Raw genomic sequence first — 27,447 nt, 5'->3', positions numbered from 1 at the left:
TCTCTCCCTCCTCGGGGCTGCGCTGGAGGCTCTCGGGCTGGGGAGCGGTTTTGTCTGTAGATGGTTCACCAAGACCCGCTGATCTCCGGCGCTGCCCAGCCAAGCTGCGCCGTTCAGCAGCGGGGGGACGTAAAGCTCCTCTCCCCGCTGCAGCGCGGGAAGCGTCCGGCACGGCCTGGAGCTGGGGAGCTGCGAGCGGGAGGGAGTGGGAGCTGCTTCTGAGGGGCGCTCTGCCTTCATTCACCTTCCTGCAAAGGCAACCACTAACGAAGACACTTCGGCATAAAATTAGTAACAAGATGTAGCACACTTATTTTTAACAAAATGACCTTCATCAAGCTCGCAGCTCTTTTTGCTTAATTTTTTCCAAAATGAAAGCAAAGTCAATCACAAAATGCCAGGAGATGTTAACTCTTTATTAATAAATTGCTTTAGAAAGCCTTAGTGAGAAAGGATTAATGGATTCGATGGTCAGACAGGACGCTGTAATCTTCTCGTCTGACCTGCCGCAGAGCACAGGTCTGGACTTCCTGCAGCCCACCAATCCAGGCAGTGGCAAAAGGGCTTATCTTAATCCACACCCCGGAGATTCTCCGAAAAGTCACTCCATCCTGGTCCAACGGTGAGCCTTGGTGCCAACACCAGCTCTCCGCTTCCAGTTTTGTTACATCTGACTTCCCCTTACGGCCCCTGGCTGTGTCAGCTGGAGTTCTTTAAATAGTATTCTTTAAATAGTGTGTTTCAAAGGATTAATGACTCTCTTACTCATGACTGCTTTATTTTACAGTATAAAAGTAATAATGGGCTTGATTCCGAACTTAGCTACTCCCAAAACCATGTGGAATTAATTCCCTCCGGCAACGGTTTCAATTTTACATTTGTGTAACAGAGACCAAGCCCTTCTCCGCAAAGGTACAAAGCAAGGAAACCCCCGGGAGAGCACGTCAGCCGCCCGCGCTGCTCTGGGCCGCCTGCTGTACTGCCCAGACACCGAGCGGCTCAGTGTGGAATGGTAAAAAAGAAAGTCAGCCGTAAAGTGCTAGGTTTTTTGAGGAACAAATGACAAGTTCCGTTACCAAAGCATGTCATATGTCTGAGCCCAGCTCCGCGCACTGCTTGTCTGATATGTGGTTAGCTAACGACTCGATGATGTCAAGAAGGAGCAGCTGACTTAGGGAGCGGAGATTTGGCAACTTGGAGACCTTCAAGGAAAAGAAAAACAGAACAGAAAAAAACAGAAAGAAATTAAACCCCTCCCCAAATCATAGCCCATGTAGCACCGCTTCACCCCTGCCACCCACGGGGAACAGGCAGGTCGTGCAAGTCAAAGGCCGGGCACGAACGGCGCGAAACCTCAGTGGTGGAGCCGGGCTGCAGGGGACAGGCTGCAGGGGCTCCAGTCACGACTTCCTGCGCTTACAACCCGATCTCGGACTGCTGCGTGCAGGGGATGGGAATGGAGGACGGCAGAAATGCTGACCCCAGCACTGCCTCTCTGAGAATGGCGTGTAATTACTGCTTGTATTGACGACTCTACTGCTGATGGATGCCAACTCAGCGCTCGCCTGAAAGCAACGCCGGGCACCAGCACAGCCCTGAGCTCTGCAGTCTGTGTGTTCCTACTGAGGACGTGACTCAGGCCCGGATCTCTTCGCTCCTGCGTGCTCCCAAGGAGCGGTCGGTCGTGCTCAGTGCCCATGCTGGTTCTGCTGGTGTGCTTCCCGCAGGCAATGCACGTCACTGGAGCGTTAGCCAACAAAAACCTCCGCCACGTCAGAGAGATGAGAATCTACACCAAACTTTATGCTCTGAGGCTCTTCAGAAGCTCAACTGTTATCAAAAAGGAGCTCTGCACATTCCTTCCTTCTCCACAGCCTCGCAGGAACGAGCCCGTACCCCTCGTTCTGGAGTTAGTAACGTACAAGCCCAGCCTGGGAGGCGGAACTCTGCCTAAACGCCTGTCCACTCACCCAGCCGCGATTAACTCATCTAATAAAACCTAGCACCTCACTCCAAGAAGCTCGACTGATAAGATAAAGACATCCCAAGCATCTTTTGAAACCTAGGAAGGAAACGGCTGAGTACGCTTTCAAAAAGAGCTCAGGACGCGTGCTTGAAGTAATATCCCCCAAATACGGGTGGGTGAGGAGTGGGATGGAACGAGACCCCCCCAGTGCCGGTGGGAATCCTGCCCCGGCACCGAGGCACGCGCTGCGGAGGAACAGATCGGGGTGTCAGTACAAACCACTTCAGAACAGTGTTTTTATTAGGGTTTTTGCACAATACTGACACACAAGAGCCTAAAAACACATTGCCCAAACTAGCAAACCTCTGGGAACAGCTCTTCAATTAACGTCACGACTGTGGGGGAAACTCCGTAACAGTCCAGGAGATCCCCACGGCCACGCACCTGGCCTGCCTAAGCCTCCACGACCCACCGGGCTTGTGCAGCTACAACAAATCACCCTTCAGAGCCCGCGGCTCGCCAGGGAGCAGAGCGGCAAGCATTCGTGCCCAGCCACACATCGAGCGGCCCAGTGCCGGGCCAAAAATCACACACTGCAGGCTCTCAGGCCAAAGAGAAACATTGCATAATTAAGATTTCTTTGTGCACATCTGCTTGACAGTCTTCCAGCCGCATTTTCATCAAAAACGTTCTAACAGTCAACAGTTTAAATATAAAACATTGCCACATATCCTGGTTAGTGGAGTAGGATCGAGTAACGCCCTTCAGTGCAAATCTCTCTCTCGGAAATGTCGCAATGCTCATTTCCCCCCAGTACGTTCTGGTGAGAATCGCGCCAACCTGTTTGTCTTCCCGCGGCCTCCACTGGGAAGTTGAGACCGTGAGATTTCAGCTCTCCGGGACCGTAACGCGTTGACCCCAAGCCCCAGGAGATGTCCCAACCAGCAGGCCGTCCTGTGACCCGCAGTGGGGCCGTTCCCCATCCCCTGCTGAAGTTGGGCCACTCTGCAGCGTTCACGAGGCCAGCAGAAAGCCGGGAAGATGAAGGCAGGGGCTGTAACCTCCCGCTGACGACTCTCCATTGGGAGTGCGATTCCTGGATGCTGGCCCCGCTCTCAAAGCTTTTTATGCATTTTCAGATATTTCTGAAGGCAGAAGGCACTACGCTTGGGCAACTTAGGCATTTAATGAAGCGCCCGAGTGCCTCCCTCTGTCTCAGCCCTAGGCACGAGCTGGCCCTAGCAGGGCTTTCCTTCCCCACGGGCAGCGGCGGCAGCACTGCGAGTTTAAATACACAAGAGAGAGCGAGCTACTCGAACACAAACTAGGGAATTATTATCAGTAAGTGCGTAGCATCCAGAAATCCCAATTCCTATGATTTATCTACCCATTTCAACAATGCGAATAAGTTGTGTGTTGGACTGGTGACATGCTGGGAAACTCTCACGGAGGGATCGTATCTCACAGGAACGACTCCATGACAATACCCTTATTGTCTCGAGTGAGGACAGGAATATCAGCACCCCAGGCTCTGACCCTCCCTATCACTAATGCATCAGCCCATGTACCAAAACATGGGAACTACGGGAAGCCCAGCCAGGACACGGTGATTTGCCTTTTGAGCACATGACAATGTAACATCTACGACAGAGAATGCTTCAGGAGAAATATGGACAGCAGACTCGTAACCGCCAGCGGGAGAGATCTGTGCTCTCAATACATAACGAACTTATCTTGCAATACACGTGAGAACCCAACAATGGCACACAATTAACAGCTGGACCAAGCGGAAATGGAGGCAATTCTGTGTAACTTCTGTTTTGGAAGGTCTTCGCATTTCCAGACCAGGCTGTTCTAGTCTTTCGTTTACTTTTAGTGTGAAAAGTGTGCCTTAGCAGACTTAGACTCACGGGCCGTCAGTGACACGCAGCCGGCTCTCGGCTGTCTCACGTGAGAAAGACTGAAATGGGTTCTTATATTAATGTGTCTTTAACCAAGGCAGCGACAGAGGACAGCAGCTCTCAAAAGCCCCAGAAAAGACGCAACCAACCTTGGTGAACTGGTGAACGATGATGTGCAGGCAGTGCCTCTTCATGTCCAGGGCCTGGGTCTTGTCAGCCGCCTCTAAAATCTAGGGCAAAGGCAAGGATGTCATCTTCCTTCTGCGCGGCTTGGAGGTACAGGACACAAACACCGTTCTGGCTCAGGGGAGGTAACTCCTCTGAGCTAGGGAAACAGCTCCATTTTTCACTACAAACCCGAACCTTTTCTAAACTGTTCAAAAATAAGCTTTGGATTTAACACGTATGGAGTCCTCAGGAGATAATCGGGAGGAAACTGCAGATCTGTTTCAGAGCCAGGTTCCCTGAAGTGCCCCAGTGAGACTGGCACGGGCAAGAGCCAAAAGCACTTAATGCTGGAACTGACTCTGCTCGTGCTGCGGTGGGTTCGGTCTGCCTACCCAGTAGATGGCTTTGTAGGCCTTCTTATCACAGAATATCTTTGTCAGCTCAGTTTACTTCACTGCCAGATCCTGTCAGCATTACTGATAAAGCAAGATTAACGGCACCTGCACATCACTGTTTGCCCTGGTACAAACGAGTTGAGTGCTGAGGATGTGGTGCATCTTAAAAAGCCCTTTGGAAACACTGGTCTGCAGTGGGGAACGAGGGGCTCAAGAGTAACATCCTCTTGGCCAGCTGAACAGTATCTGCTAAACACTTGAGCACAGCAGCGCTAGTGACACGAGAAGCAGGTACGGAAACAAAGCTGCTGAAGGCTGCGCTCCCGCATACGTGTTCCCCACGCAGGGCCACCGTCATCAGAAGGGTTTGTGCAGCCTCAGCGAGGTCCGTTTGGAAGCGGCTCCGTGAGCCTGGCACTGGGGGTACCCACTTGACTAGACTCTTTGGCTTTCCCATATCTAAGTCAAGCAACTAATTAAAGCTGCTTGGGGACAATTACCTGGAGTACGTTCTCCACTGTGACGTTCATTTCTAGATTCTGCTTACAATAGGCTTGCAGCCTGTTGTTGGAGAAGCCGTAATAGTAAGGTGCAGCGAAGAGGTAGCTGTTAATCTCATTAAGGAAAAAGAAACGTAAAGCAAAGGTAGCAGCGCTGATTGTAAATACAAATCAATGACAGAAGTTAAAATGCGGTGCCTGTCAATGCCATCCTGACAAATAACCCCCCCAGGCTGAGCCCGGCAACCCAGGGCAAAGGGAAGGTGAGCTGCCGTACGTGCGCTTCAGACAGATACTCCAATCGCTTTAGATTTAAGGATACAGGGAGTCTTCAGGAGGCATGTTTACTTCTCCGTAATAAATGTATCTAAGCATAGACTCAAACGCTTGCTTGCTGGGAACCATTTCACCTATAGAAATATTCACTTGCCCATCTTCTGGCATGAAGGAACGGAACATGGCTTCAAAGTAACTGGAAAAGGAAATAAAACCGATGTAACACATTCTGCAGACAGACGGTTTAACCCAGTGTTGCTCAAAGGCTGCTATGAAGCACTGCAGCTTCCAAAGAAGTGGATTCAGGTGACAATCTGGGCAAAAATACCGCTAAATTGGTGTTTCACATATGTCTGCCTGTGAGAGAACTCCAAATATAATCCCCCTAATTTCCATCAGCATTACCTGAAATTTATCTCTGCTTCTTGAAAAATAGGACACATGGTGCTTTGATTTTCATCTGATTTGCATAAGACCCAGCAGAGAGCTTAAAGCATTATGAATTTCCTTGGTATCTGCAGGCTGCCAATCACGCAGGGTTGTTTTAAGAGCTGTGAAATGCTTCTGGTAAAATACCACAGTAACTAATACTGAATGTTATTACTGGGACTGGAAAAAAACTGTGACAGTATTTGAAACAGAGATTTTATGCGAGCACCTAATGTTTGGCAGAACACAAAGGCACAGATACAGAGAACACACAAGCGAAGGACAAACCCACTCCACCCACGCAGCGAGGAGGAAGAGCAGAACCCCTCTTCAGAAGGGTGAGTACCTGCCTCTGCAACAAAGTACGGAACAATCTAGTCTCTGTTATGCACCATTTTTTGTTATGCTTATTCATATCCAGTCTTAAATATCAGCAGGTGAGGAAGAGATTCAACTTCACATGATCCAAAATGGATGTTCACTGTCAGAAGACTCTTTCTGACCTCCACGGACATCTCTTGCTTTCCACTTCACTGAAACCGCCTTATGTTTTACACCCTTTTTCCCTTCCTGTGATTTTACAGATTCTTTCTCTTGCAGTGCAGCTTCTTACACATCCTCTAGAGAATCTCTACAGTTTTAATTTCCTCCTGTCTTTCCCTGGTGGGTATCAAATTGGAAAAAAATATTTAATCACTCTGTTGCTTAAAGGCTCGTTGAGCAAAGCTGCATCTCACACTTTACGAAGTTCCTCCCTGTCTTCTAAAAAAAGCCAGCTGACCCACAGACTGCGCAGCACGACACTCTACACACACAATCTCGGTTATAGTTTTAGTGAACATCGACTCACCTGGAGCGGGCTGCCAGGATTGCTTTATGGGCTGGCCGGGGGTGGCCGTCTAAGAGAAGGATGATATCACAGAATTCAGTGCCAGCTCCTTCTAGGTAAGCCTTCATGTCCTGAATTAAAGATGTTCCTGGAAGTTAACAGCGAAACAGTTACAGACGTGATAGTCCAGGTGACCAGGTGCTATCAAATGGATACATGGCAGAGGAATAGTTCCTGCTCCTCTTTCCTTTGGGTGAGCGGGAGGCAGGCCCTTCCTCAGCATCTTGGAGCAAAATGAGCTTCATCCTTCCCCGTTGCAGTCCCTCCCTGCCCATCCCAGGAACAAACCTGGCAGCTCTGCTTTCGAACTGCTGACAGCCAACGCTGCCAGTGGCCGCACTGAAAGGTGTTCTCTGTAAATAAAGAAATCTGATTTTCCCCCACCCTTTTCTATTCATTATTTCCAAAAACAAGGAATATAAAATTTTGTCTCTTAATGGAAAAGCTTTCCCAAATCCCCAATAAAAGCTTCTTTTATCCAACATTTTAACCAACCTTTGAAAATACACAACTGAGAAATAGAGCACATTCAAACCTGAGTGAAATTCACTCATATTTTCAAAGTTGACCTTTCGATTTTTTTCGATGTTTGGGCCTCTCACACCGTTCCAGCTCTGGCTACAGAAGCTGGCTATGCCATCTTCCCAGACGGCGCACCTCTTCTCCCTGGGACAAACGCCAGCCAAAGGCTTCTTCTTGACCTTCCAGGGCTGGCTGCTCCACCTTTCTCACCAGTCCCCATTCTTTTTGTGGAGTATTCCAAATCAATACTGGCAATGCCTCTGAACTTCGGGGCCTCAGCAACGTTCATTATTACATTCCTTTTTTTGTGTGTTAGGGTGACAAAATCTTGAATAAGACTAGTCCCAAATCAGTCCTTGATGAATTCCGTAAAAGAATTGTAAATCAAATCTTCTTCTTCCAGAAGAACCACAAAATGAAAACTAAAGGCATGACCATTAGTGCAGGTTATTTGTCTTCTCAAAGTCTTCTCCCCGTCTTCTCTTCCTTTCTTCCATTAACTTTTTTTTCCTCACTCTCGCTCCTTCTTCAGCAAAAAGCTACGAGCAGGCAACCCCCCCCCCCCGGCTTTGTTGCCTTCTAGTCCACTTAAACTGAACGTCCACTGCCTTCTCCTTGAATCATTCCTTATAGCCCTCTGTCCTTCTGCCTTGTCTCTCTCTGAACAGAATGAGGATGTTTTACTGCAAGAAGAACATGACCGTGTTTAACCTGACCTTTCATGTATTTTGATGGGGATACCCTTCCGGTTGCAGCTCACTAGAAAAAGAACCGGCATGCCCTGTGTTAGTCTGGGAAACAGCCTAAGTACAGTTACACCAACTGGAGAATCGCTGATCTGCAGTGCTCTATTTCCTAGGCTGTCTCCTAGACTAAACAAACCATTAGCAATGCAAAAACAACACAACTAATTACTTCATAAAACATAAAAGTTACCGATGTCAAGCGGCTGATCGGAATGCGTTCGAACAGGAGGTTGCTGTTTTCTCCGTACAATCTCCACGATGAGCGATGAAGAAAGATGCTCAAACTCCTTCATCATTATTACCTGATTAAAATGTGACTCCTTCACCACAAAGTTCAGGCAATGTTCCTTAAATAAAAAACAGTATTAATGGAAAAATTACAGCGTACTGTATGAAGTCATCCTTCAGCATCACATAGATGTTACCGTGTTACACATGTAAACAGTCACCCTTTTCTTACAACCCTCCATGTGGATCCTGCAGCTGGAACTATCCAACAATGACCTAAGTGACCATTTAGGCTCCTGCTTGAACAGGAAATTCAGGACAGTTCTAAGCATCTAGAAAAACCTGGCTAAGAAATAATAACAAGGAAAATATTAACGGTCTCCCATCCAGCTGCTCTGAAGCTTTCTAAAACAGCAATCTCAGGACATGCCAAAAACCTCACGAAGCTAACTAAGTCGGTTGCTATCTCATAATAATTCTTTATACAATTAGATGCCAAAAATTAGAAGGGTGAAGAGCTCTTAACTCTTAAACACTATCCATTAAGGGTACAAATTTTTTCCAGGATTTCCTCGTGTGGACTTTGCCGTAACCTTTTCTGTAAAGGCTGCGAACAGTCTGAAAGAGCTCTTGTAGGTTCTCGTATGACAAACCTGCTAGGCAAATCAGGGCGGTGGAAAGGTGACAAACGGACCAGATCTAACACTGAACAGCTGAAGGGACAAAAAACGGCACTTCCTTTCCCAGTGCAAACCAAGGGTTTCCCTCAGGACAATTTAATAAGCAAAAAATATTATCTATAGCATCTTCCCATAAGGGGAGTAGAAAATTCACTCAAAGAATAATTACTACTGTCCATCTTCTGCCAAGTTACTTCACCTGGGATCCAAAGGGATCTGTCCAGGACCCATCTGTAAAATGTTTTAAACAACGACTAGGATGCCAGAAAGAGCAGCCTTCTGCAGATGGCACCGACCCATGAGGACTAACCCGCGCTTGAGAAGACAGGGTGCCAACTCAAGGTGATCCTGAGCACACGGAGTTGTGTGGAAGAGCCCCTGTCACCCTGCTGGCAGCTAAGGCAGGCGGAGGGAGCTGCCTGATCTGAAATTATTGGCACTAGATCCACCAGCACTGAGATACTGGCTTGAGCTTCTGGGCAGCTAATGGCATCATGGTCCTGCGCGCTAAAGGCTGTGCCAGCATTTACATGCTTGCTGCTGACTGCGCTGCTGTCCTCCTGGATGGCTTTCCTTTGCCCAAACCCAGGGCACAAAGTATGCCTGAGGAAGCGCTGGTGCATACTGGTTCCTCTAGACTCACTCTCCTTGCAACCACCAGCGATACGGCCAACTGAGGTGCACGGGCTGCTCAAACAGGCATTGCATGATCCTGCGCTGATTCTTGGACTGGGGTGGAGGAGCTCCTTCTCTGCAGCTTTAAGCAGAATGGGCTCTGGCCACTGTTGGTGGGAACCAGACCATCACAGCAAATCATGGCCTGAAGGCTGGGGGGTATCGACTCTGTCCTGACTTTCAGCAAATGCCTAAAAGCCCTTGACCCACTCCACAGAGACAGAGAATCGCAGACACATTTCATTTTTCAACAGAATGTTTTTCAGATCAAAGGCACGAGAACAGAATTTTGTTTTTTCATCAGACCAGGTGAAAGAACCTGTTTGCAGTCTGTGTATAAAACAGTGGGACCAGAAAATGCACAGTTTCTATCTTGCTGCAGTGAGAGTGAATTGATGAAGAGCCAAAGTCACGCTGCCCTTCACATCCTACAGATATGCAAAAACATCAAACGCTTCGTAATAAAAACCTACATAATATTCACAAGCAACTGCAGGACAATCCACACTAACGTGTACTCAAGCAACTATAACTATAGGAAAGAACTGAATTTTCAAAAGCTGGCAGCTTTTGCAAAACATTAATTACATAAATTTTTTTTTTTAAATTTCTTATCAGTTACTTTGTATGCAAAATGTGATTACCTTTAGCTGATCCAGCTGAAGCTTGTTAGCATTTTCACACACAATGAGCACGTTCTGCAGATCTACGGATGCTTCAATATATTGAAGGCAGAGCTGTTCCAGTCGAGAGAGCTTGAAGTTTAAGGCCAGTTTGTATACATCCATAATGAGCAACACATCCTGCACATGACCTGAAATGACAAGAGATAAAAATGCTGCTGAGCTCACAGAACAAAAAGAGGAACGCTTCTCGAAGTATTTCTTTCTACATCAACCTGAGCATTCGGAATGGTAGAATGGGCACCGACTGGAGTATTTTTATGGAGAAAAAACCCTCCACTGATGGTTAGACAAAATACGAATTGATACTAAAAAAAGGAGTTTCAAAATTGTGGCATGAGAGAGACACCCCAAAATATTTTTGGACAAAGATTTTTGACAAATCTAGATCACAATTTTTTAAAATCCTCAAAAGAAAGCGAAGTCTCTAAAAACACTGACAAGCTCCGAAGCCGGCAGCCCAGTTTCCCAAAGTGCTCAGCTGAAGTCCTTGGGTTTTATGCAGCATTAGCAATCAGCTCCCTGATTCTGACGGACCCGAATGAAGGCACTCTGTGCTCGTGCGTGTCCAGGTCTCAGGCTGGCCTAGAAGAGAGGGCTGAAGGGCAGCAGGGACCCTCAGAGGCCATTGCTACTGGGGCTACTGGGACACCAACTCAAGGAATAATCCTCCATAGCCTTTGCTTTCCTCACAGGAGATCTCTGGCCATCTGCTGTAACTACTTTTTGATAGAGAAAAGCCTTCTTGCATGTCACGTGCCTTCCCTGTGTCTAATTGGAAAATCCCATTTGATAAGCATGCCCAATTCCATTAGCTCAGCCTCCGGATGGATCCCCAGGGTGCTGCTCTCTGAACTGAGAGGAACGGCTAGGAATACAAATGGTCGGGACAGGGCCACTGGAGGATCCCAGCAGAAAGGTAAGCACAAGGAGACCGTTTGATGGGCTGGGGGAGGGCAGCAGGCTGCCTGGGAAGCCTGGAACAAAGGGAAGAGCTCAGCGTGATAACCCTTCCCTTGGTGTGATCCTGTCCTGCAGCGAACGTGCTGAGGATCAGTGAACCGGCTGACAGCAGGACCTGGCAATGTCAGCAGACACTAATGAGAAAGTTCCCTCATCCCCATTAATTAGACTTGCTCTCAAACAGGCCAACTCACAGGGAAAGCCTCGGGACTGCATACAAATCGTTCTTTTCCTGAGAGTTACCTTCTACAGAAAGAAAAGATCCTGGACTGAAAGTGAAGTGAAGCTTCCAGCGTTAGGATCGATGAACCTCACTTAACTGGACTGCGCCACGTGGCTGCGGCTTCCCCAGCCCCACCAGCTGGAGTTCCCCTTGGGAATCCAGTCTGACTCCCGCAGCCCGACAGACCTCATCCCTCAAACACGGCCGTGAGTTAGACTTGCTGTGGGGGAGCTGAGAGATCTCTGGCTATTACCTCCCAGCCTGCAAGTGGTTTTAACTCGGGGATCTTCAGTGAATGCATGAAATGGATTTTTCCTTTCTTGAGGCATTCCTTTGGATTGGCATTTTGAAGAGATGATAACTACTGGCTTGCTCTCCCTTTCTGTGTGGGCTCAGTTTGTAACGGATCAAAACAATACCAGAAAAAGGAAATAAGCCAACTGGGGAAAACGGTCCTTCCAGGCAGGCTGCTGTGATGTTCAAAATACTATGAAATTTTTTGTTGGTTGGTTGGGGTTTTTTTTTACATCTTTGGGAAAGATCAAGAACCTGCTTTTCCTTGATGTTTGAAAAGAATTAGGTAAAAACAAAGCACTGTTAGTACACTTTGATAGAAATCTGCTGATTTTTTTATTTCAGGTAAGTAATTAAGTACTTAGAACAGGACTGATCACCTGCAAATGCTCAATCCTGCTCTGTATAAAAATAAATGTTTGCTCCCCAGTTCCTAGTATGTTTTTTACCCTGCTGTCCTACCTTTGCGAGGGTATTTTATTTTATCTGTATACAGAAACTGCATGAGCACCTCGAAGGGTTGCGCCTCAGCCTCTCTGATGGGCACTTCCAGCAGCGGCTGCAGGCGGCACAACTTGACATTCCCACCAATCCCATCCTTCTGACACGTTGCATGTCCCTCGTCTTCAATATCTTGCTTCGATTTCTAACGAAACAGAAAAAACATACATGGAAACAAGGCTGCATCAGCTCACACACAGGACTATCAAACCAGAGGAAAGATCCTCCTCATGACTGCGCACTCTGCAAGATCCAAGATCTCTTTATCTTCAAGATTATCTTGAAGATACCAAGGAATTCATATGTCTTAGACTTACTGTTCCATATCCTGTGACAAACCTGGATCAGAACAAACGTGAGCTCCTGGACAAGGCTCAAAAGCAGCACTTCAGAAAAAGGGAGGAATGAATTCCACTGAGCTCACGTTTCTGCCCTCAGCAGGAGCGGCATTTCTCCTTGGAGAAGGAAGATGTAGGAGCAGGTTCCACAGACCCCTGCCTTGCAAAGTCAGAGCTCAAAGAGCTGCGCAGAAGTATTTTAAGCCCACTCTGTTACTTTCAAATTTCACTTTGACAGCCTTTCTCTACAGCTTTTCCCAGTGAAGATGGAGGATTGTGCAGTGGCAAAGCAATTAACCAAGGTACAATGAGGCATCTGTAAGTCTTACTGCAGGTTGTGTGCTACCACTTCCTCAAGAACAATAAAATGTTTGCTGCCGAAAAGCTGTAAGTAGTTAAAATTAAAAGACAATGAACCAGAGGCACTAGACCCTCAACTCTGGGAAATAATCAGGAAATACTAAGGTAAAGGGACCAGAGCCAGCCTCAAAACCTTAACACTGCCTTCTCCCTAATCTGTCTAATCTTGCAGGCCATCCCCGATGTCATGCAGCTTCTTCCCTCCCCAGAGTGAAGGGTGCGCGCTCCTCCCCAGGGGTATTCCACGAGATTAAAACTTAGACAGCTACGAGAGCTCCCAGGAGCCATACCGCCAAATCCAGGTCACTGGATTAACTTCGGCTCCTCCATGTTACACTCCTCGCCTGCCCTGATACACATCCAGCAGCCTATGTTTATACTAATTATCCTCTTTATTTTACGTGCTCAAGAGCACCTTAGCATCAGATGCTGCTCCGGTCCTACATCTGTCTCAGCAGATACTAATTTCTTCCCGGCAACCTTATTTCCAGAATTGGGCAGAATAAGCATTACTTTGCCACAGGATTACTTTTCTAAAACACCCACCTGCTTCAACCTCTCCCTTGCCTGTATGATTTTCTTTTTCAGCCACTTGCAGCGAGCTGTAACAATCGCGGTGTGCCCTCGGACTCGTTCTTCCTTCTATCAAAGGCAAAGGAGTAACACATATTACACTTTTATTCCCAAATCACATGGTGACGGCAGATGGCAGAAGTCATAGAAACCTGGGCTGAACTCCAGGTTACTATACATTTAGTTTAAGTTAGAATCAAAGGCAACCTTGCATCTGCTCTGCACATCCAGATGAAATTCTAGACCTGTTTCTCCCAGAGGTTAATAGCAAACACCATTTGGAAAGAGCCTTTGTTCCATTCACTGAGTGGAAGCTGTTGCGTAGGTTCAGCATCACAATATTGCTTCTTAGTGTTGCATCTGATTTTTGGTTTAATTTTCTCTTTTCAAAACAACAGTATTTGATTTTTTGCTATTGTTCTTCATAAGCTGCTTCATCTGCTGTTGAGGATCTGTTAAGTGACCTCTGCGAAGTGTTTTATAACTTTTTACTTTTGCAAAAGAAATGCAGGTAAGTTCAATTTTTTCATGTTTTTCTTCAGAAAACGTGTTCTTTTTTAAATTTTATATTTTTTTTTCATTCCTAGAGAATCATTCCCCTGTGCTGCTTTTTCTCATTCTATTTTATTTCAGTAATTAAAAACGGATCTGCATGGATCTGCAAACACTGACCTGCTCCTTCCAGAGGACAGTCGGGACCTCAGAGTACAGAGGTCGTTAGTATCAGTTTCATATTGCAACTATATATAATGTGCTCTGATGAATTTGGGTTATGTCTCAGTCACCCACAGATCTTCCCATTTTAAAAGTTTCCTCTCCTTTGCAGCTTTAGAAATTTGTCTGGATTAGTGTAACTTACTGAACCAGACAGACATCATTTTCACCAGGGACACTGCCCTTAAAACTTCATTCCCAGGGTTTTTGGCACAACCTTTGTACCATTTGCTTTTTCCCAGCAAACATGCTCCACAGGCAGTAACACCCCCATTGGCACCTTTTCAATAAATTCTACTCACCTCTCCCAAAACAAACTCCAAGTCACTGAACTGCCTGTTTTCCCACAGCCTTCCATAATCTTCATGCAGAGTGCATTTAGGGTAACAAGAAAACTAAAAAAAATTAAAAACCCACAGAAGACAGAATTAATTTCAAATGGCTGTATCCCAAAGCACCGTAGTTACATATACTATCACTGGATTTCCTTGTTGACTTGACCTCAATGCAGTATATAAAGCAGAAACAAACCAAACACGCGCAAGGGCTTCCTCTATGGTGAAGGCAATGAAAGATAACACAGGGTAACATGGAAGAACTGTGTCTCATCACAACTTGCAGATGGCAGGATTCGGTAGCCAGGAGCTCACCCGCTCACAAGACTTGTCTGAGGGTCCCACGCAATAAAAATGAAGTTGAGTGTAGGGGGGATTTGACCTGGTGTGAGTACCTTGAAATTTAAAATTTCAAATCCCCACAGGGACTGGAGGGGGCAGGAGCGGGAGTGCTGCACGACGATAAAACTTCAACACAAAATGCTCTGACTCAGGAACCCTGAACCTGACGGTACATGAGGAGGAACCGTCAATTTTCAGTTAAACATGCCGGCAAATACTGTCTAACACACTTACCAATAATTTGTCAAAATAACTTGCCATGATCTCTGTTAGGACTTTGGGGCACTGGAGAGCTTGGCCTCACCAAAACATCTGTCCAGATAACATTTCTCAAAAGATTTTAAAGATATACACTAATCCTTGTCAGCTGAATCTGAAATACAAGGGCTGCCTGCAGGAAGGCTGCGAAATGAAAGCCATCAAGCTGACAGCAAGCCAAACCAGAAACTCTGCCACGTCCGGAGACAGAGCCAGAAGGATTCACGCAGAATCGGTGTCGATGCTCGAGTACGTTTATCACTGAATTACCTGGAACCGGTACATTTCTCCACTTCTGATGTTATTGTCCACTGTGCCGCCGAAGATGTACATAGCATCTGAGATAACAGCTGCGGCGTGGAAGAGCCTCCCACTGGGTAACTAGGGAAAGAAAAGGACAAAATAGGTGAGGGAATAAATAAAAGCCTTTTTTTTTCTCCCAAGAAAAAGCACCTGCAACAGATCAACAGTGAGAAGGGAAAATGAATGTATTCTGAAGTGAACTGCATCCTAAGATTGACATTTATTATATTTTACATTTGTTTCCTAGTGTATTTAGAACATACTTTCCAGCCACGTTAAAAAACACCTATTTATTGCACCTTCTAATCAGAGTGGCACGTACACAGGGCTCTACGCATCATGAGAGTTACAAAACGTATCATCTACCAAACTCAGACTCAACGCAGAAAAATAAAATGCATCTCTAGAAACAAACAGATTCTGCAAACGTGATCACTATGCAAACTCAGCGCTTATTCCGAATATTGTCGGGAACTCGAAAGGCAGACGATCATCTATCCCAGCAGGATACTGAACTCCAGGCTTGTAAACGCATGCCTTCCCCACAGCTTGCCGGGGCTGAACCATCTGGCTAACGCACCCCTCCAGCAACGGCAGATCCTGCACAGAAGCCCAAAGTTGGAGATTTTACAGAGCTGGCGCCACGGAGTCAACTCTCCTTTCTCCATCGTGCCAGGCCCACAGAAAGTAAAGCCACCCCACACGGCACGAAGCCCCAGCTATTTATAGGAGTGAGCGATCGCACCGTCCCATGTGACACACAGTTCACCTTGGAATTGCGAAGTCGGATGATTTTTGAAGTGGGAAGGAGTCAAAGCCACTGCAACCCTCCTGCATGGGACAGACCACATCATTTTTACACATCTCTTCTGAGGTTACACAAGAGGTAGCTGATCAGATCAGCACATCTCACTGAGATATCTCACATAAAGTCTTCAAGTGGTGACAGTAACTTCTTTATTTTTTTCCTAGTTTGATCAGGCTTGTTTTGTCTTCCAGGCACAAATCTCATTAAATCTTGGCCTACGAAATAAAAATCCCTCTGGTACAAGCGATCTTCTCTTCTCGTACATATTTATAGACACCACTCAAGTAAACTCAGACACGAAACAAGATTATGTTTATCTGGAGAGACATATTTTCCAGGAAATCATGCTGACTGGCATTTTTCATTCCCACCGAGTTATCCCTTTTACCACAGCAGCACACAACGGTCTCATTTACCTTGTTACTCACCAGACTTGCCATGACTTTTTCTTTTCTTGAAACTACAGCTTTACGGACGCAACCCCCCTTGCAGCGAGTAGACCTGTTGGGGTTTTTTTCTCAGATGTACAAACCACAGATTTGGTCACCTTAAAATGCACGTTTGCCTGCGCCAGTTTAACAAGCCACCTAGATTCCTCTGGATAAACAAGACACCTTCTGTCTCCGGCACAGTTCATGGATACTTTATCAAAGATACTTTAAAGTTTGTGCTAATAAGTACCGTGATGGGAAGATTATGGAATAATATCGATCTCTTAGCACCTTCCTGCTGGGCCCCTGCTCGATACCTCTCCAAAAGAAGATGAGATTACTGCCAAATAGAATTTATTTTATATGGCCTCTGTTCATTTTTAGTAGTAATCTCATTAATTAAATAAGATGTACTGACTGAAAAAATCAAACATATTTCGGTAGTTAAAGATACCTCAGTGACCTTTATCAACTGGACCTCCAAGCTCGCCCCAAAATACGAGGTTTGCTTGCTGAGACCTATTTCCACACAACTAGATGGGCTGACATCAGCCGTATTGTTCCACCCACAAACTGAAAAAAAAAAAGAACTATTCTGTCAGAGAGCAAATGCAGGCCACCCAGTTTATACTTACTCAGGTCATTTTCCCTGCCATTTTTAAAAAATAAATAATACTTTAGCTTTGCATTGAATTGAAATAATTCCCAACATTCTCTCACAGTTGCTTTTATAAAGCAGCCATTGTATTTAACAAACCGTGCTTTTTTCAATCAAAAAAACTTACAGCATTTTCCTAATTGGTGCCAGAAAGGAAATGTGAATCATCTGAATATTTAACCGAGTAACACTGTACTTGCTAGTCACATCATATTTAACTCAATCTGTAAGGAACGTTACAACGATGATTTCTGATTTGTAATGGTTGGTACCGGAGTGGTAAAGAAACCAGAGCTTTGTCACTTACTAGTAACTTAAGTGATCAAACCACCCTAGTTTTTAAATACATGTAAAGAAATGTAAAATATGAAAGGACAGCCCAGAAAAAGGAAGGCCAAATACAGTTCATCAAAACATTGTGCAGCTGAGGATTTCAGGGTATTTGTTTTGCTGAACCAGAATAGCAGAATTCAAGCCAGAACAAGCCCTCACACGGTGACAACCCCCCTGCCGAGTGGCATGACGCCGGTGCCACCTTCGAGGAGAACAATGCTCTGCCCTCCTAGGACTAAAGCTTTGGCCAGAGAAAAACTTTGGCCCAGTGCAAACCAGGGGAGCTGGGTCCTCAAGAAGAAAATATTCAGGGCAAAAAGGTTAGCAGAGCTCAGGAGCGTAAACAGCTGGAGAGACATAAACAGCTGGAGAGACATGCTGGGCTCCACGTTCCTCATCCACCAACGCCGGACTCCAAAACTCTGCCCTATCTTGAATTTTTTGTCAGGAGACTTCCAAGCTGCCAAATCCAGTTGCTGAATATACTCAAACCTGGTAGAGTTTATATGGAACAGATACAAAATAGTATCTATTTTGCTAGCTGGGATGGTCAGAAATCCTCACAGAATGTGATTCTGCAGAGGAAAAGAGTCCATGAGGGAATTCACAAAAACGGAGAGACAAAGCTATGCCCTGTATGCCAAATTCAGCAGTCCAGCACCGGAGGGTTGGAGTTACATGGCCTCATCTTAAACACCAGAGAGAACAGCCGTTGCTCTGCTCACTGTCCATGGACCTGTACACCAGAACACACGCTGGTGACACCATGCGGTTTGTCCTGCCTAAGGCTGAGATAATTCAGGTGGCTTAGAGCCTACCAGACGAACTGAATCTGAATTTCTTTTATGCAGATGTTTATATATCTGTGTCTTCCTCACTACTGGGCCGAGTCTCATCCCTTGTACCAATGCGCACAGCCAAATCTGATTTCATAAAACCCCAAGAAGGTCAGTTCATGCAAAAGTGGGACAAGAATCACTGTCCGTAATAGAGCAAACCTGTCCAAGACCTGAAAGGCCAGTATCAAGAACCACAGGGCTGCAGCCACTGGATCATAATCCCCTGTAAGAGCCTGAAAGAGAGTACAGCTACCCCGATTTTCAACACATAATCACTCCACTATAAATAATTGTGTAGGTAGAAAATGGCACACCATATTTCTCCCGGTTCAAGCTATTCCTTCCTTGCTACAGTTTAAGCATTAATCACATTAACACAGAAAAAAAAGCTTCTCTCCTTCCTTTCCACAGTAACCGTTCCTGCATTTCAAAACGTATGCTTCGCCTCTCATCTTCCCTTCACTGGGCACCTCCAGCTCTTTCAGCTCTTCAGTGGGGTCATGTTTGCTCGTTGCTCTTACAGCTTTCCTATGGATTCTCCCCAGGGTCCACTCATTTGTACTTCATCCGTCCGCACAAGTTGCAGTTTATTAGAGCTGCCTCAGACAACGAATCCGGCACTCAAACATAGAGTGAGTGACTCCCTGCTCACACTATAAGCCAAGGTTACAGTTGGGAACTCCTGCATTCGGAGAAACAAAGTCAGCATAGGGTGAACACGAAACTAAGCCTTTCTTTTGCAATATAACACATGGATCCTAATTTCTGTCTTTTACAAGCACAGTCTAATCAGCTGTCCCATATCCTGCTTGTGACACAGGAATGTGCTGGTCATCCTCATCTTACAGTTGGCAAAAAGGCTCAAAGAAATTGTATTAATTTTCTGAGATCACAAGGGAAGACAGCAGTAGACTAAAAGCATGTGCACAGCCTGCAGGATGTCTTTCAGCTGCCTGCTCTGGGTAAAATTTTAAGGTTATTCTGGTACTTTCTGCATCCTAATTCCAGCTGTTAGGGCTCTGAATCTGATGTGGAGAAGTGCAGTTTTCTGCTTAAGAGCTGCCAAGCAATGAACATACAGTTTATGTGATGAATCCGTCAGGGATTTTTGGACAGTTTTCTTCCGATGTCCTCTTGCCCTCTTTTCTCCCAGTGTTTCACCTTGTCAAGGCCCAAAATCCTGCCAGTAGTAAGACCTCTACAGCAGTTTCTGCTGCTTATTGTTTCACTTGAAGCTAAAATCTTCCCAGCGTCACCCATGTTGGTCTATCCTTTGGTCCTTGCCCATTAGCTCCCAACTGGCTCACCACCCACCCCAAGGCAAAGCTCCAGGCGCTCCTTCGCCATGGAGCACAACTCCTTCTCCTCACCTTCCCAGCCTGTCTGTCTGGTCAAGTGAGCAATCTCACTGTCTCCAACAGGGGCACAGCCTGCAACTGTGCACGACCTTCTAATTCCTCCTGTCTCCCGTGCTACGTGTGTTTTGCAGAAGCAGCTGAGATGGGCTGTTCTCACAAGAGGAGAGCAAGAGCTTTCCCAATCCTGTTGTGCGCCAGACACTTCTGCCCACACCTTCAACTCCTCTTCCGATGATGGCAAATGTTCCCCGGTGTACCTTAGTGTAAATATTCCAGGTAACAGGGTGAGAATTGCACTCAGGATTATAGTGATAAATGGAGTCATTACACCGAAGAGCCAGACCTGTGTTAGGTATGCTTCATGATAAAGGTGTATCAGTACACCTACTGGTAAAGTCCTCCTGGGAGAATAACAACTGCTACCTAAAACCAGCACTGTGCAAACGTAACTTGAGGCTGGCAGGTGAGATAATCTGTGAAAAACTATACTTTCGATTTGCAGTAACTGTAGTTTCAGTAAAGGTTTCTGCTGGTGCAACTCCAGATGGTTGCGTGTGAATCCAACGCTAAAAATCACAGACTAAGATGCGCTGCCAGTCTGAACGTATTTGTCAGCTCTAGATCCTATGCTTATCTCTCAGCCGACTTGATCTCCTTGCTTTATCAGCAGTGCCTGACAAAAAGAATTTTAGGTTCATTCCTGACACCTCTGATGATGCAGGCTGGCACCCCTCTCTGAGACACACTGCCCCGTTTCATCTGTTGAAGTGTTTTCTCTATTTAAGTTAATGAGATTTGCAATCTGAGGCTCTTTTCAAGCTGGAACCTCTGCTTTCAAAAGCAGATCTCATCAGTCACCTTTGCTTCCCTTTCAGTATACCTTTGCACACTGCTGGCATGATTCAAGCCATGATTTTCAAAATTCGAGTATATCCGAAGACTTTTCTTTTTGCGTTTCTTGTGCTCAAAACTCATTCCGTACCCTGTCTAGACAGCACAAATTGAGTTTGTCCTGGGATGCTCATCAGGGTTCTGGTTTGACTTACAAATCTGTGCATTAGTGTTGCTTCTCCTTGTGGTAGAGCACCTAGCAATCATTCAAATAGTTGAGATAACAGCCCTGAGCACCATCGCTGGGGCCGATTCCACACACTCTAAAATAAACTTAGTTAAACCTATGCAAACCCCTACATAAACTCATTGATTTAAATTCTAACCTCATCAGGAATACATTCAGCTTCACTTGAAGTCCCGAATAAATTAAGTTGAATCAATGTAAAAGTAAAATCAAATCAAATGAACAGTTCCACTCAGGGGTCAATACCAGTTTTCTACAAGCAATTTAGAACTCGTATGTGCAGAGTCAAGGCTTAAATGGTTCTTAGTTTACAGTTTAAGATGAAATAGCTCAAGATAAATTTCAAGGAGAGAAAAAAGGAGTGGAGGAGAAAAAGCATATACAAGGCTGGAGTTTATTTCTCTCTCCTGGAATAAATTTAATTTGCATTTTTGAAGCCTTTTTCACTTCCAAGTTTTTATTTATTTACCTCTGAGTCTGCTGTGGGAGGTTGTTTAATTGTTGTTATGCCGAAATCTAAACCAAATACATCCCGAGATTTTTTTAAACCACGTTCCTCCAAGGGCAAGGAGGGAGCTTCGTCTGGGGCAGACACTCTCTCAGCCACTTCTGGATGGGACACCTGGGTACAACATTTAAAAACAACAGTGCGTAGAAGTATAGATGGGAGGCATGAGAGACTGGACACGGAGCAGGAGTCCCCCTGTGGCTGGAGCTCCAAAAGATTGTGTCCGTGTATCCAAACCACTCAGAATCAGTCCAGCAAAAGCACCGCCGTCTCGTTTGGAGCCTACCACTGTGACGGAACGATTTAACAATTTAGTTGTGTAGTTTTCTTGTGTTTTTTTTTGCAGTGACAGAGGTACACAGCAATTAAAATCTTAATCATTAATTGCTTTTGGTCTGCCTTCTTCCTCCCATGGTTCTTCATGAGAAGCTGAGGGTTTTGTTTACTGCAAGCAGGAAGAATGCAGATCAGGACCAAAGATGGCGAAGAGGCAATAGCTGTCAGCTATTCCCACAGTCTGACAGATTTCCCACATTTTGGCTTGATATAAAAATGGTGCAGATGGATCATCACAAAGTGACAACCTGTACTTTATGTCAAAGCTGACTAAAACATTTGGAAGACGACACAGTGAAACCTTTTCTATGGCTGACAGGTTACGCTGTGGTGTGACGACAGGCAACATGCAGAGAGGTCACGCAGCCACCGCTGCTCCGCCGGAGAGCCATGGGCTCCTCAAGGGCCAGGCCTTCGCTGGCCCTGCTCACGGTCCAGATGCAACTCTTCTGTGCCTCTGTCAAGAGATCTGGGTCAGTTACAAAAATGTACTTTCTTGCAGTGAGATTCATTCTCTTCGCTGTGAAGAATATATTAGCTATACTACTATTGCGGGCTGTGACTACTGGTGTTCTTTTCAGTCCTTACCTCGTCTCTCTCATTCATTTTCCAAAGCATTTCTAACATGTTTTCAGTGCTTTTTCGGATTGAAATTTCAACACTATAGTGTTGTGCAATAGTAGGAAATAGCTAAAATCAAACCCACCGCAGTTGTTTCAAGGCTCTTCTTTCCCATTTTCTCAGTTTCTCAGAAAGCTTCTTATATTTACAGAAAAAATTTCAACCCTCCTCACCTTCGTCTGTGAGTGAGCAGGTGTTAAGGGAGCTGATTATTGCACTGAACGCCAAAGCCAGTGCAGATGCGCTCAGATCTCTTTCACAATCTAGGAACGATGGGCCTCTCAAATGAAAATAATGAGACCTAAAGCCACCAACAAACAAACCTGGTGAACCAACATAAACTAAAAGGTAAAAAAAAATACCTATTTTTCCTCTGAAAGTGGAAGAAAACCTTAAGCCCAAAGGAGATGTCACTACTGGTAGCTGTTTATAGTCCAGAGATATTTCTACACTATCATGCCAGACAACAGCATAAAACTCAAACAGATGGGCAGACAGAGCTTTGGATATTCGTTATGTTCAAGGAGGTTTAAGGATTTAAAATGTTTTCACATGCTGGATGCAGAAAAGCTATATGCTTTTCAGACACAATTGGAACAGACTCGTTTCAGAGCAAACTTCAAGACATACAGCTCTGCAAATTAACAAAGAGCAGACGGCAAATGTGGAAGGGCATTACCATGCCTCTGCTTAGACAGTTATTCCTTTCTGATTATGGCAACGGACTCATCTCCCCTCGCTTACGGCTGGGTCCACTGCGCCTTCGTCCTGAGAAGGTTATGGAGCAAATCCTCCTGGAAGCTACTTCCATCGATGGTCAGCAAGGACTTACCAAGGGTGAATTTTTTCTGACTAACCTGATAGTCTCCTACAAAATGCTGAATGGCTTCACAGATTAGAGGAGGGCACTGTGTTCTCAGCAAGTCTGCGGTTGATACCAAATTTTGTCTGGAGCAGCTGGAATGCTGGAGGCTGCTATCCAAACGGACTTACCTACACTGGAAAAATGGGCTGATGGGCACCTCATTAAGTTCTGCCAAGTCCTGTCCCTGGGACAAAGTAATTCCTTGCAATGATACTGGCTGGGGACTGGCTGTCTAGAAAACAGCTCTGTAGAAAAAAACCCTGGGAGTCCTGGTGGACAACAAGCTGAAGAGGATTCAGCAGTGTTCTCCTGCAATACGGTCAACAGCATCCTCAGCTGTATCAGCAGGTATGCAGCCAGCAGGTTGAGGGAAGGGATTTTTCCTCCTCTATTTAGTATTTCTAAGACCACATCTGAAGTACTCTGCCCAATTTTGGGCTCCCCAGCAGAAGAAAGGCATTGACCCACATAAAGGAGTCCAGTGGAGGGCTACCAAGATGGTCAGGGGTTGGAGTACATGATGCACGAGAGAAGGAATGGCAAAGGAAATACCTTACTGTCTGCAACTACTTGCAGGAGGAGTGCAGAGAAGACAGAGCCACTCTTCTGAGAGGTGCCCGGTGGAAAAACAGCAGGCAACAGACTCAAGTTAGAGCCCTCAATATGACAGGAAGATGTCTTTTATCATGGTAGTGGACAAACACTGGAACAAAAGCCAGGAGAGGCTGTTGGATCTCTGTCCTTAGAGATATACAGAAATGGACTGGACAAGGTGCTGAGCAACCTGTCCTAACCAGACCTGCTCTGAGCCCAAGGTTAGACTTGAAACCTCTGGAGGTCCCTTCCAACCTACCTGCCTTTGTGATTCTAAGATTTCCTCCTGTTCTTCAACATACTTTAGATCTGGAAGCCCAGCTTAGCTCTTGTTACAATGGAAATTTAGTTACGTCTAAGATGGAAATTCAGCCTTTCCTTTTCCCCTCTTATTTGCTGGTTGTACCATACAAGAAAACAGGGAATTAAAAATCTATCACAGATACTTGGAAAGGACCTCATCAAAGGCTATTTCCGTTCCTCTGCCCCAACCAGGGTCAACAATACCTGTTTCATTCCTGAGAGAGGTTCATGTAGCCTGTTCTTAAAGTCTTCCAGTGGTAGAGACTTCTCAAAACTTGTCATGAAATCTGCAACACCGCACTACTGTTAGCAAGTCAAAAATATTTTGTCTGCAATGTATTTATTGAGATCATCATACCTACATTGCCAACATAAATTCATCTATCAAAGCTTAACAATGGTGTAAAGCAGAGGATCACCTCAGCATGTACCACTTCCTCACAGGAAGCAGTTAATACAGAAGAGGGATTGTCATGGATTGTGGCAGAGGATAGAAAGTTGGAGACCACGATGACGAAACCTACAACACAGGATAAATCACTAGATACAAAACAAAGTCATAAATAACAAAAGCTTGTTGCAAAATCAGCTCTTCTAGAGATTTTGCAGTTCTGATTATGGTAAGTAATAGGGGATGGGACAGTGGACATCATTTGATAATCCAGTCCACACTGAAGATAAGATTTTTCCATCTGGCATTCACTGGAGAATGCTGCCTGGAAACGGGGAGGTTAGTTCTTCAACAATGACATTCAAGTAAGTGCCATTATCACTGCAAAGGTAAGAATATGAGACAATCTTTAACTTATTTACAGCTGTAATAAAAGTAAACTCTCTTTTCTTTAAAATAATTTTAGTATTTCGGTTGCAAATTTAGAAAGTACTGTTAATGTATAATTCATCAGAGAGGATGAGGCACAGTTTAAAGTGCAAGTATTGCGAAATCCAATGAATGTGTCTCAGAAGATCACATACCGAAATCTAACAACAGATGACAAAAATCAAGTGGCCAACCGTTCGCTTCTTTTGGGCACCGTATTCAAGATTCAAGAATCGAATTACTATAACAGTACTTTTGGGATTTTAATCCGACTTCCTGCATAAAACAACCTACAAGACTTCCTGGAAGTAGTACTGAAATGGAGCCTTTCTTTTAGGAAAACACCAAACTCTCGTTTAGAGGTAGTGAATAATCTACCAAAAAGCTCTGATAAAATGTTTTGAATGAATTATTACCCTCACTCTTTACAATTTGTAAACTTTTATTTCCCTTCTTTTTTAGTCTGAATATTTCTAGTTTCAACTTTAAGCCACTGGATTGTGCTTTATCTTTTATCAACAGATTAAAAAGCCTCTCTTCCCCAGGTGGGCCAGTGAAGAATTAATTTTCTAAACCTTCCCTAAAAAAGACTACGCTTCCCAGCTGGTCACTGTGTTTCCCAACCTTTAATAATTTTCAGATTTCTTCTCTGAACAACCTCCTTGATTTGTGAACACAAGGTGGTGAGATATCACACTGGAAGATCTATCTAATAAACAGGGGGGTAATGTATTTATGTGACTAAATGATACTACCCTACGTCGGCTTCTGGAGCCAAGAACACCATCAGCACTTCCAGCCATTTTACACTGCAGGGAGCTTGTCTCAGCTACCCACAATGACTAAAGTTTTTAAGTCATTGTTTCCAGGGATGCTGTAAGGGAAACTATTCAGCATAGACCACACGCCCTGTTCTTAGACGTACTGCCTTACGCGCATAACTGAAATACGTATTGTTTGTGCCCACCGTAAGGAGAAATCCAAATCACTCTGAGTGGACTGTTATTTTAATCATCAATTGGCAAAACTCGGGATAATTAGTAACTATTAGGGGAAAGCTGTGATCTTCTGTTTTCTTTCAAGGTCATTGACAAAAGTTTATAGCAATGCAACAACAAGAACCAGTCCCTAAAGGACCTAAGCCGAGTAACTACTCCTCATTCGAAACCATATTTCCTATCTTTCAGTTATCCAACTTTACACCCATTTAATGGGAGTCATGTTAACGCTGTATTGCTCTAATTTCTCACCAGTAAGTGAGCTACAGAAATATATTTCTTCTGCTTATCACCCACATACACCTGCATCCCGCTTTCTCTGGGAGAATTCTGTAGAAACGTGTAAAAACCATCCCTCAAAAAGGATATGAACGTAGACCTGACACACAGAAATCGAGTTGTGCAACAATCTTAACTACAGTTACTCTGATAACCAGGTTTTTATAAATATTAACATTTTCAAGATGTCTCTCTCCAGCTTACGGAGCACAAACTTAAAAAGGTCACTGGTACGAAGATCCTAAATTTTTAAAAAATATTTTCTAAAAGGGATGCAAGTCTGAACACTACGTATGATTTATAAACAAATCAATCGGTCTCCTGTCTAGAGTGTGAAATGCTAAGTTTTATCTCTCCTAGCAGAACACATACCCTGACAACTACACTCACCACATCTGAAGGCAGATCTTGTCAGGGGCCTCACTGCAGGAATTCAGGGGTTTGTTCTCATAATAACGTGTTTCTTTTGCCTGGAGATACCTCAACGAGCGTAACTGATCTCTGCACAGGGAGACCATGGCAGACTCATCCACAGTGGGATGACTAAGTCCTTTTAATCCTTCTTAGCTGCCCACAAACCACATCATCTGAAGAAATCCAGAACTGTGCCTCAAAGTAAGCCAAAGAAGGTTACTAACACATTAACCTCCTGTTTTGCTTATTAAAAGAAAAATTTAGAGCTTTGAAAGTCAGAAATTTTTATTGCTCTTGACTTTAAAAGGCCTACTTGTGAGACTAAAATGTTTCGCAGGCCAAGTTTTAGAGATTTCTCTTGTAACTTCAGGAGAGAGAGATTGCTCGCCAGTGCCTGCAGTCATTGGGAGATGATGGTAACTCACCTACCCGCTAAGAGGGGAGCGACCTACAGACAGTTCAACTATCCCACGCACTGACCTTCTTCAAGAATTGCGAGGAAGGAGAATTTGCTTCCTCTTCCTATGACACCTCATCCTCTATGAGGCACCGCCTGGTTCCACACATCGTTTTTGATTCTGCAGGACTGTGTCTACAAACGGACGTGCGTCCCTCCTGGACCTCGAGCTCCTCTGCTGGTCCCTGCAATACACTGCTCTGCTGCAGCACAAGCCGTGACTGCTGGGTGCCCGCATGTGACCGTCTGCCTGCTGGGAACCAACTGTGCGAGATGGGGCATTTTCCCTCTTATTGCCTGCTGATTTTTTATGCTGTTCCAACCCTTTTCAGAAAGCCAGATATTTTGAGTTCAACAGGAAAAAACCTCAAGGCCAGTAAAGAAACAGGAAAATACATTTAAATTATTTTTCAATCCTCTGATAGCCCTGTATAAAGGAAACCCAGCGCCTCAGGAAGCTTTGGCAGTGTTACGCAGGCAGGCAT

At 45.1% G+C, this 27,447-nt stretch overlaps 1 protein-coding gene across 1 annotated transcript in view; it reads right to left on the bottom strand.

Annotated features, from left to right (window-relative positions):
- Positions 1-426: 426 nt before the first annotated feature.
- The window catches only part of LZTR1 (leucine zipper like post translational regulator 1), a 38,216-nt gene continuing 11,195 nt past the window's right edge, over positions 427-27,447 (bottom strand). The window contains exons 10-20 of the mRNA XM_063356316.1: positions 15,230-15,340; positions 14,327-14,419; positions 13,284-13,379; positions 12,001-12,184; positions 10,020-10,189; positions 7,983-8,139; positions 6,486-6,612; positions 5,253-5,402; positions 4,931-5,036; positions 4,017-4,097; positions 427-1,202 (exon numbers count right to left, since the gene is read on the bottom strand). Of these exons, the coding sequence (XP_063212386.1) occupies positions 1,086-1,202; positions 4,017-4,097; positions 4,931-5,036; positions 5,253-5,402; positions 6,486-6,612; positions 7,983-8,139; positions 10,020-10,189; positions 12,001-12,184; positions 13,284-13,379; positions 14,327-14,419; positions 15,230-15,340 (1,392 nt within the window). The 3' untranslated portion in view covers positions 427-1,085. The remainder of the gene's footprint in view (positions 1,203-4,016; positions 4,098-4,930; positions 5,037-5,252; positions 5,403-6,485; positions 6,613-7,982; positions 8,140-10,019; positions 10,190-12,000; positions 12,185-13,283; positions 13,380-14,326; positions 14,420-15,229; positions 15,341-27,447) is intronic.

Source organism: Chroicocephalus ridibundus, chromosome 20, assembly GCF_963924245.1.
Source record: "Chroicocephalus ridibundus chromosome 20, bChrRid1.1, whole genome shotgun sequence".
NCBI lineage: Eukaryota > Metazoa > Chordata > Aves > Charadriiformes > Laridae > Chroicocephalus > Chroicocephalus ridibundus.
Note: the sequence above shows the minus strand (reverse complement) of the source record. Positions and strands in the feature narration are given on the sequence as shown.